General features: G+C 54.0%; 1 protein-coding gene across 1 annotated transcript; it reads left to right on the plus strand.

Moving 5' to 3' along the window:
• The first annotated feature begins 5,327 nt into the window (after positions 1–5,327).
• Positions 5,328–9,662, plus strand: LOC144153149 (uncharacterized). The gene has a single exon (XM_077684800.1). The coding sequence runs from the start codon at positions 5,328–5,330 to the stop codon at positions 9,660–9,662; it is 4,335 nt and encodes a 1,444-aa protein (XP_077540926.1).
• The last annotated feature ends 1,539 nt before the right edge of the window (positions 9,663–11,201 follow it).

Genomic DNA, 11,201 nt, shown 5'->3' on the forward strand with positions numbered 1-11,201 from the left:
AATACCCGCAGTTACGTTTAACCATGGTTACTAAACTTTAACCGAGGTTATCTCAAACTGCGGTTTCGGCTATTACACGCGACATTCCAGGTGCGGCGACAGCAGCCACCTGGTTGTGAGCGGAACAAAATTAAATTAATAAATTTTAACCTCACAATAAAACACTAAAAAAGAAGCAGTATAGACAAAAGGAAATATCGTTAAAAGACTTGCTTCAGACCCAAACGCAACGCACTCGCTCGCGGCGAGTTTTAGGAGAGGGGCTCTCCCAACCGGCTTGCGTTTCTCAGTCACGCTTACAGCGAGAGCGACGCAAAAAACGCAAGCTCCTCTTGGGGATAACTTTGGGGCGCCCACTATTTCGGCTCTGTGAGGGCCTTCGTCTCCTTCGCACACCAAGTGATTTTTTTTTCGCCTCCGCTGATGCGCCGCCACTTGCGTCCGAACAGACTTGCGCGATTTTGAACACTGCGGCTTCGGCGACTGCGATTAGCGTGACCAAACCGAGTTGGCCGCAGCTTCGTCTGTCGTGTAAGGAAGCAAAATGCGGTTTTATCTAAGCGCGGTTTGCTTAACCATGGTTAAGTGTGCCCGTATAACTAGGGTATTATTCAGTAGAACAGTCCTAAAATCTAGTTACAGATCTCGTGTAGAATAATTTGAACCACACTTGAACCCCCCACCCCCAACCCCCAATGACAAGATGCTTTTTGAGGTGCAGCTCAGTTCAATGTGCGAGTCTGGAATATCCACTAGAGAACCGGAGGATATTTTTGATGCCGCGATATTTGTAGGAAAAGCTGTATTATCCGCAATAATGTTTCGTTCGTCTGGCGATTGCATCAGTGCAGTCGAAACTTCCGAACGCGAGGAAGTCGACTGTGCTGTGTGCGCGTCCGCGCCCGCGAACGCATGCGTGCGCACGTGTGTGCGTGAGTGCGTGAGTGTGCGTGTGTATGTGCGTGCGCACTCGTGTGTATGTGCGTGTGTAACAGCGCACAACGCGACTGGCCGCCGGACTTTCCCGCGGAGGCTGAATGATCTGCGGCGAAGCCTCCGCACTGAAAAAGACCGGCAGGTCCGTACACGCCCAACCGCACAGGCGGCCTCGAGATTACGGCACTGCCCAAGAACCCTCCTCCGCATGAGCGGGGACGACGCGGTGGCTGTTCGCGGTGCCTTCATCACCTGTCTGGTTCCGGAAGAGAGCTTTTGCTCGTGTGTTTCTGACCGTGCGTCGAAACTTGTCGAGGTACATCTTGATCGCTGCTGTGAAGACTATTAAAGGGATTTAGGCCCGTTCGTCACATGGCGTTTCTTCATACGCCGGTTAGTAAAAGGCCGGTTGGTTACATATGACCATTCGTCAAAGGCCAGTTTCTCACTGAGGAAATTTCGTCGCATGGACGAAAAAACGGAGTTTTCGGTGTTCGTTTATAAGTGTATAAGCGGTGAAAAGGCGCCACTCATTACCCCGTGTATATGCTGCGTAATAAAACAGATCAAGCGTAATACCCCTTACAAAAGCCTCTTACAAGGGAAAAAAAAGGAGAACATTTTATTCTGGAATCACGTGACTCTCCCAAGCCTTTCTGAGTACCAGTGAGTGTTAAAATGTTTCGCACCATATCTTTATGTCCTGGGGCGCTATTTCAGAAGGCCCGAGTTCTGCCTACTTCCGAGTTTCCAGCTGCTCGGTCTATGAAAGTGGCGATAGTGAAGCATCGGATTCACCCCGAGCGAAACCGGTGGAATAGCGCACAGTACGCCTGGCATATTCAGTGCGCCCTATTGAGGCCACTTACGTTAAGAACGTACGGCTTGTTCTATCATCCCCACGCAGCGCCATCTGAAATCGAGCTGCAATACTCACTCCCCAGCATAAACTAGATAACCCCAGTACTACTTACAAATCCCCAGCCTGGCTGTTGGCCACGCCAGGAACGGGGGGGTCCGTTTTTCTCGGTGTTCAGTTCTTCCTCTGGATAATGTTTGCTATGTGGCTTGAGGGAAGGTTTCCTTACACACCCCCTAGGGGGAGTACAGACGCCCCTAGTTTTTCTGGACACCCTGAATCTCTAAACTTTGCTCATGCTAATTCTTGTATTCATACAAGAATACGAGAGCAAGAATACAAGAAAACGTCTGAGCGGTTTGGTCAAGCCCCAATAAAATGAGGAGTAAAATACCACGCTACCATCGAAAGCGAGACAGAAAGAGAAAAGACGCATCTGTCTACTTTAATCTGAGGGGCTTTACCTCCAACGAGGTGCCAAATTTCTCTGAAAATGGGAAGCTTTAACTGCAGTGGACGTCAGGTGAAAAGAAAAAGGAAAAGATGTGGTTCGAGGGACGAAAGTATAAATTGAGAACGTTTTTAAACACAAACAACGCTAACCAATATTGGGAAAAAGTCATACAACCTGAAGCAAATTCAGAATTATTTTATTCCGAACTATTTAATTTCACGGGATACTTCGAAGTTCAATGACTCTGAAACACGGCGTGGACATGTGTCTATTTCACCCGGCTTATCTAGTTCCCCCAAACAACTGTGGAACCAGCAGCAGAAAAGTGCGTGCAGCCAAAAGTGCCGAACCGATGTTCATTTATGCGTTTCACATGCATTGAGACTTTGAAATATGATATTGGTGCCAAACGTGCAAACAGACATATAATGAAGGGAGAATCTTTGTTGACGGAAAAACTAGTGGTGCGTGGATAATTATGCCGGTCAGTAAGCTAAATGCATCTAAAATTGAAGAAAAAGCCGCGGAACACAACGCCTCAGGAGTCAGGACAGCACTGATATACCGAACGCATTTTAAGCTAGCGACAGACGATTTCAGAAGCCTTAAACGAGGCGGCTGGAAGTTCCGCTGACAAAACTCGGTTTATGAAAAAGAACATAACTGTCACATCTTATTTTCTTTTCAAGCGAGAAGAGGCCCACACAACGAACTGGAGTTCTCTGAGTTTTTTGGCTGCACAAGTGAATCCAGAGGTCGAGAAGGAGTCAAGACCAGCCAACGCTCATTACCTTTCTGCAAGAACGTCAACTGACTGCACGTTGGAAGGGTTTGGAGTGACCGTCAAGGAAACGACCGTAGAGAAAGTGAAGACATCCCTTTCTGCATTCGGGAAGTTTTCTTAAATGCACTGACGTCAATGGAAGACAATGTTTAAGCCATTGCGTGCGTTATCTTGATGCCAAATTCCACCCGACGGACTCATTTCTTGATGTCGAGGTTATTGGTGACACATCGGCCGCATCAGTGACATATTACATTTTGAGAGTTGAGTAGGTCTGGGTTGAACTCAGCCAAATGGCTTCTTGTGCATTCGATGTAGCGGTGAACTTTTCTGGCCGGCATGGAGGGGTACAAGCCTTACTCGAGCAGCAGTGCAGCCCCCATCTTTGTTATACTGCAGGGCACACTTGCTGCAGCTTGATTTCAAGCGAGCTGCAGAGTCTTCAAAGGAAATTAAGTGGATCATCAGCTTGGTCTCCTCGCACTACTAGTTTTTTAGCAAGGACACCAAGCGCCTGAGCGTCCTTGAAAAAAATGAGGATGCCCTAGGATCATGGAGCTCCGTGCCTAGGATTGAAGCTGAAGCTAGTGCAACGCGGAAAAACTCGCTGGCTCTCCCACGAGTGGCCATTGTCTGTGATCCCGAGACTACTTAGCCTTTACTGGTGGCCTTAGAGAGCATTTATCAAGATGGTGGGGACATGAGCAGTGAAGCTGGCGGGCTATTGCTGCAGCTACGGTCAGAGAAAACTATTGGAATTAATTCTTTTGTGGATCGTCTGTTCAAGCCATTGACAGATGTCAATGGCTTGAACATACGGTACATAAAAGACTTCAATGGCTTGAACAGACGGCGCCATCGATAGACGACGTCATTGACAGTCGCCGTCATTAACAGACGTCCATGGCTTGAACAGACGATCCACTAAAGACTTCAGTGGCTTGAACAGACGCTTTATAAATGAAATAATTGGAATCTTTTTCTCTGACCGCAGCTGCAGCAATAGCCCGCCAGCTTCACTGCTCATGTCACCACCATCTTGATAAATGCTTTATAATGGTGCTGTTCAAAGACTTGAACAGGGCCATTCAGAAGACTTCTACGACAGCGGTAGACCTATGTCCTCACGTCGAGGCAACAAGTGAGGCGATTGAGGAACTTTCGGTCGAACGAGTGCTCAGAGATGTATGCACATCGTTGCAGTACCTAGAGTGTCGCGAAATTCGGGCCCCTCCATGGCTGTCTCTTTTTTTTTCGCTCGCCATATTGGGACCCAGCGGGAGGATCCCGGCGGAGCAGGATTGTTTTCGCCGCCATTTCGGCCCGCGGGGCAGTGGGCCATGTGTTTCGGAGGAGAGGGGCGAGAGTGCCGCGGCCAGCGGAGGTTCCACCCGCTTGGTTCTCGGAAGAGGCGCGGTCCGAAAGACTGTGCTCGGTGCAGCGCGGGGTTCACGACTCGCGGAGAGAAGGAAGCGAGCAGTGGCGGTGGAAGGTGGTGCGGTTGAAACGCGGCGGCCGGTTCTGTGGGCTGCGCTGTAGCCCCGAGTGCGACGACAGCGGCGACCTCGGCCCCCGAGAATTCCCCTCGAGGAGGGGACGGTGCGCGGCCCAGGTGTGCCCGAATTGCGTCGCCGATCAACGGGACTCATCGCAGACGACCGGCGAGCCGACGCATCTTCCCCGACGAGACCACCGACCAAAGTCCAGCTAAGACCTCCTCCCCTTCCCCACTCTTCTGCAGACTCTATAATCGCCCTCACTATTATCTTCCTCCTTCGCATCGACTCCGCGGACTTCATTACCCTCTTTTCTTAGTGTACCCTGTTGTGTGTACGGGTGTGTGCGTGTGTGTCTAGCGAACCGAGTGTTAGAGTAGTTGGGGGGGGAAGCTCCCCTGCCCGCCTATTGTGTGCCTTACTCCTTCCCTCGTGTTTCTTAAGCCGAGCTTCGTTTTCTTTGCCTGTATTACCCTCTCTGTCTATCTGTTTTGAATTTCCCGTGAATGTTAAGTAAATTTCCGTTGTTTCGAAACTGTTTTCTCGTGCCCCGTCTCGTGCCTCACGCCAGCGGCCAATCAGGCGTGGACCTATCGCCGGTTAGCAGGTCCGAACCACATTCTCGAATTCGCACGTAAGAAGGAGTTGTTTGTCGCTCCTCCCGTCCGAGACATCGGCCACTAAATTATTACTTCGCTTAATTCTGTGACAAACTGGCGTCCACGGCAGGACCGCTAACCACGATTGGCCCGGGGCGTGAGGCATAGGGTAACGGGTGATCTTTCCGCGGCAGACAGAATGGCCGATCTGGAGCGTATAGTTGCTCTGGGTAAAGAGATGGGCTTTGAAGGGACCGCTCTTCAGGAATTTTTGAGAGAGGAAAGAGCCGCAGAGCGCGAAAGGCGCCGGGAGGAGGATGAGCGTGAGAGGGAGCGCGAGGTGCGCGAGAAGGAGCGCGAGGAGCGTGAGAGGGAGCGCGCGGCGCGCGATAAAGAGTGCTCAGCACAGAGGGTGCTAGAAATGGATAAGGAAATGGAACTCCTGCGCACGAGGAGCGAGGCTGGTAGTAGCGGCAGTGCAGTGGGCGACTTGAATGAAACCGAAGCAGCATCACGACCGCCCGCGGTTAGCCTGCACAAGCTGATGGCGGCGTTTAACGAGAAGGGCGACGATCTCGACGCCTATTTGACTCGTTTTGAACGTGTCGCGGAGGCACAGAAATGGCCCCGAAGTCAGTGGGCCACGACGCTCAGTACTTGCCTCACGGGGGAGGCTCTCAGCGTTTTCGGACGAATGCCCGCGTCCGATTCCGCTGACTATGACAAGGTGAAGCGGGCACTCCTTCTCCGCTTCCGCCTCACGGAAGAAGGTTTCCGAAAGAAGTTCAGGGGGGAAACGCCGAGAGACGACGAGACTCCATCGCAGTTCTTCGCCCGACTGGAAAATTATTGGGAAAGGTGGCTACAACTTTCCGGGACGGAGAGGGCTTACCAGGGGGTCAAGAGTCTGCTCCTGTCCGAGCAGTTTTTGGAGAACTGCGGGCCCCCTATGGCACTCTTCCTAAAAGAAAAGAAGACGCGGGACACCGAGGAGCTCGTCCAAAGGGCGGACGACTACGTAATGGCTAGGAACATGAACAACTTTGGGAGGAAAGACCAGAAGCGGGAGGACCCCCTGGCGGGCAGAACCGCAGACCCAGGCCGGCGCGAGCAGTTCGACAGGCAACCACATCCGCCAGCACCGGGCGTACGCTGCTACCTGTGCTACCGGATGGGGCACGTCGCCGCCCAGTGCAGAGCGAACCGAGGTCAACAAGGCCCGAAGAACACGGGTCTGGGGGCCGCAAGGAACGTGTCCGCCTGCTTGCAACAGGGGTACTCGAGCCTAAGCGAGGACAAGCATACCTCTGTAGACAACGCTGCCGAGCCTCTCGGGGCACCAGACCTGCCGGTGGTGGAGGGCCGAATCAAGGGCCGTCGCTGCAGGGTTTTACGAGACACGGGGTGCAACATCGTCATCGTCAGCCGAAGATTTGTGGACGATCGAGAATTAACCGGGGCCCACCGGACTGTTCACTTGGCGGACCGTACTGCTAGGAAGCTACCGGAAGCTCGGATCCAGGTAGACACGCCCTACTACAGCGGGGAGATAGTGGCGGGATGTATGGATGACCCGCTATTTGACCTCATCCTGGGGAACGTCGACGGGGTGAGGCCACCAGGGAAGCCCGACAAAACCTGGACGGCTGAGACAGAGGAGACACAAGTCAAGAGCGCGGTGACGGAGCCTACCTTACCCGCAGCGGCGGTGACGACCCGGCAGCAGGCTAGAGCGAAGACTTCGGAGAACTTCCGGGCCCTACGTGCGCCGACGCTTATCTCCGACGTCAGTGCGGGAGAAATGCGAGAGGATCAACAGGCAGACGAGACTCTGTTGCGGTGTTTTGAGGCCCAAAGACGGGGAACGAGGTCAACCTGCAAAAGAAATGGCTCTTGCGGGTTCTTCCTGCGCGACGGTCTCCTCTTTCGAGAGTATGTACCCCAATCGGGAGCCCCTTCCGTGCAGCTCGTGGTGCCGGAGCAGCACCGATACAAAGTTCTCCATTTGGCACATGCGGGCTTGATGGCGGGGCACCTTGGCCGGGCGAAGACTATTGATCGGATACTGGCCGACTTTTTCTGGCCGGGCCTTCATGGGGACGTGAAGAGGTTTATCGCGTCCTGCGACATCTGCCAGAGAACCGTGGATCGCGGCACGGTCAGAAGAGTACCGTTGGAACGGGTTCCACTGGTGGACACCCCCTTCCGTAAGGTCGCCATCGACATCGTGGGGCCTCTCAAGCCGACGACGCGCAGAGGCAACCGATACATTCTAACGTTGGTCGACTACGCTACTCGCTTCCCCGAAGCGGTCGCGCTGCCAAGTATTGAGACGGAAAGGGTGGCCGAAGCTCTGCTGCAGATATTCTCGAGGGTGGGTGTACCCGAGGAGATGCTCAGCGACCGGGGATCAAATTTCACTTCCGAGCTTATGACCGAGGTGGGGCGCCTACTATCCTTGCGACTACAGACCACGACACCCTACCACCCGATGGCCAATGGCCTGGTCGAAAAGATGAACGGCACGCTAAAGAAGATGCTGCGCAGGATGTGTGCTGAACAACCGAGAGAATGGGACAGATTCTTGGAACCCCTTTTGTTTGCGTACCGGGAGGTTGCTCAAGCCAGCACCGGATTCTCCCCGTTCGAGCTGCTTTACGGCCGAAATGTTCGTGGTCCACTGGCCATCCTCAAGGAGCTGTGGACCGGGAACAAGGTGGAAGAAGAGGTCAAAACCGCCTACCAGTACGTCATCGACCTGAAGGAGAGGCTTGAGACAACGTGCCAACTTGCCCATGAGGCGTTGGAACAGGCAGCCGAGCGATACAAGGCGTACTACGACGACCGAGCCAAGATGCGTCACCTCCAGGCTGGGGACGAGGTGCTCGTCTTGTTACCCACAGAACATAACAAGCTCACCATGAAGTGGAAGGGCCCGTATGCCGTGGCGGAAAGGAAGGGAGAAGTTGACTACGTGGTGAATGTCGAGGGGACGCCCAAGACGTTCCATGCGAACATGTTGAAAAAGTACATCAGGAGGGAACTAAAATCAGGTGTCCCTGTCCAGACGGTGTCAGCCGTGGCGGTCGACATCGGGGCCGAAGAGATGGCGTGGCCCCTCGGAGGCGAGGTGGGACCGGAAGACATTGTCGTGTCGGATCACTTGACTACCCGACAAGCGGGGCAGCTGCACTCTCTGCTGTCGAAGTACAAAGGCATATTTTCGGATCAGCCAGGACTCACAACTTGGGCAGAGTGTTCTTTGTCCACGATGACGGACGCGCCGATCCAAGTGAGGCAATATCCGCTTCCTTTCGCTGTGCAACAGAACATCGAAAGGGAAGTGTCGGCCATGGTTGAAATGGGGGTGATTGAGAGATCCAGCTCACCGTATCACGCACCCGTCGTGCTGGTCAGAAAACCGGACGGCACTTACCGGTTCTGTGTGGATTTCAGGAGGCTGAATGACGTCCTAGTGCCCGATGCAGAGCCTATTCCGAGGGCTGACTGTCTAATTGCGGAAGTTGGGGGGAGGAAATACTTTTCAAAGATGGACTTTTCTAAGGGGTACTGGCAGGTGCCCCTCGATCAGGCCTCCAGGGAGAAGACCGCCTTCTCGACCCCTAGTGGACTGTATCACTTCAAAAGCATGCCCTTCGGTATCAAGACAGCCCCAGCAGTTTTCGCAAAGCTCATGCGGCGGGTACTGGACGGCATCGACAACGTCTACCACTACTACGACGACGTGCTGGTGGCCACAGAGACGTGGGAAGACCATTTGGTGGCCATCGACCGGGTGCTCACGCGAATCTTGGAAGCCGGAATGACGGTCCATCCCAGGAAGTGCCAGCTCGGGTTCGAGCAGTTGTCGTTTCTGGGTCACACCATAGGTCACGGACACCTAGGTCCCATGGAGTCAACCCTTGACAGGATCCGGCACGCTGCCCGTCCGGTGACCAAACGTCAAGTGCGGGCCTTTTTGGGGTTGTCTGGCTATTACCGAGATTTCATCCCCGGTTACGCCACAGTGGCCGCCCCACTAACCGACCTCACGAAGAAGCTCGCCCCCAACACGGTTAAGTGGGGGGACCGGGAGCAGCGCTCCTTCGAGGAACTGAAGCGGATCCTTTCCGAGGCACCTGTTCTGCAAGTCGTCGATTTCGACCGGCCCTTCGTGTTACGCACCGACGCCTCCGACCAGGGGCTCGGGGCGGTTTTACTGCAGAGGAAAGGCGCCGTGCTCCACCCTGTGGCATATGCAAGTCGGAAGTTGCTTCCGAGAGAACGGGCGTACTCAGCAATAGAGAAGGAGTGCCTCGCCATAGTCTGGGCGGTGAAACGCTTCAACTTCTACTTGTATGGGAGGGCCTTCACTATTCAGACGGACCACCAGCCACTAACTTACATCCGCCAGGCTCAGTTTACGAACGCTCGCGTTCTCCGTTGGGCCCTCCTGCTCCAGGAGTACGATTTCACCATCGCCAGCATTAAGGGGCGAGATAATGTCGGGGCCGACTACTTGAGCAGGGTGTAGAAGGACTACCTGGCTCCTGCGGCCTGGAAATGACAGCGGCTCCATTTTTTTTTTTTGCTCGTTCATGGGCCGGGTCATTGATATATGTGAAGTGTTCGTGTGCTCCGCGGTGAATGTCTCTGTGAATGTATAGCCAAGTGTACCCCGTGCCACGCTATGTAGTCGAATTTTCGCCTGTTTCTATTGCGGCTGCGCGAGATCATGTGTGAGTGGGGGGTCCGCATGGCCTCAGTACTTTATTGCGCCATTGCGAGTGCGTATTGGAGTGTACTATGTATGTAGACAGTGTGTAGCTTTTTCTCTTTATCTTCCTCGACTTAATTTTCGGTGTATGCGGAGAAGCGCGGCCCTGTTCCTATGTAACGCGCTGTTACTTTGTTATCGTGTGTATCCCCTCCTATGGCTAGTATGGCCACCCCCTTTTGGGCGATGTCGGTTACTTGGTGTGATTTTGGCTGGTGCCCGTATTTCGCTTTAGATGTTTGGTTTGAATGCTATTGGGAATAACATTCTTGATGGGGGGGGCAGTGTCGCGAAATTCGGGCCCCTCCATGGCTGTCTCTTTTTTTTTCGCTCGCCATATTGGGACCCAGCGGGAGGATCCCGGCGGAGCAGGATTGTTTTCGCCGCCATTTCGGCCCGCGGGGCAGTGGGCCATGTGTTTCGGAGGAGAGGGGCGAGAGTGCCGCGGCCAGCGGAGGTTCCACCCGCTTGGTTCTCGGAAGAGGCGCGGTCCGAAAGACTGTGCTCGGTGCAGCGCGGGGTTCACGACTCGCGGAGAGAAGGAAGCGAGCAGTGGCGGTGGAAGGTGGTGCGGTTGAAACGCGGCGGCCGGTTCTGTGGGCTGCGCTGTAGCCCCGAGTGCGACGACAGCGGCGACCTCGGCCCCCGAGAATTCCCCTCGAGGAGGGGACGGTGCGCGGCCCAGGTGTGCCCGAATTGCGTCGCCGATCAACGGGACTCATCGCAGACGACCGGCGAGCCGACGCATCTTCCCCGACGAGACCACCGACCAAAGTCCAGCTAAGACCTCCTCCCCTTCCCCACTCTTCTGCAGACTCTATAATCGCCCTCACTATTATCTTCCTCCTTCGCATCGACTCCGCGGACTTCATTACCCTCTTTTCTTAGTGTACCCTGTTGTGTGTACGGGTGTGTGCGTGTGTGTCTAGCGAACCGAGTGTTAGAGTAGTTGGGGGGGGAAGCTCCCCTGCCCGCCTATTGTGTGCCTTACTCCTTCCCTCGTGTTTCTTAAGCCGAGCTTCGTTTTCTTTGCCTGTATTACCCTCTCTGTCTATCTGTTTTGAATTTCCCGTGAATGTTAAGTAAATTTCCGTTGTTTCGAAACTGTTTTCTCGTGCCCCGTCTCGTGCCTCACGCCAGCGGCCAATCAGGCGTGGACCTATCGCCGGTTAGCAGGTCCGAACCACATTCTCGAATTCGCACGTAAGAAGGAGTTGTTTGTCGCTCCTCCCGTCCGAGACATCGGCCACTAAATTATTACTTCGCTTAATTCTGTGACATAGAGAAAAGTGGATT

Source organism: Haemaphysalis longicornis, unplaced genomic scaffold (assembly GCF_048455015.1).
Source record: "Haemaphysalis longicornis isolate Haplotype H1 unplaced genomic scaffold, Haemaphysalis longicornis Haplotype H1 scaffold_9, whole genome shotgun sequence".
NCBI lineage: Eukaryota > Metazoa > Arthropoda > Arachnida > Ixodida > Ixodidae > Haemaphysalis > Haemaphysalis longicornis.

What these genes read in the sequence shown, in the direction of transcription:
- LOC144153149 (XM_077684800.1), top strand. Translation starts at nt 5,328, where the DNA reads ATGGCCGATCTGGAGCGTATAGTTGCTCTGGGTAAAGAGATGGGCTTT.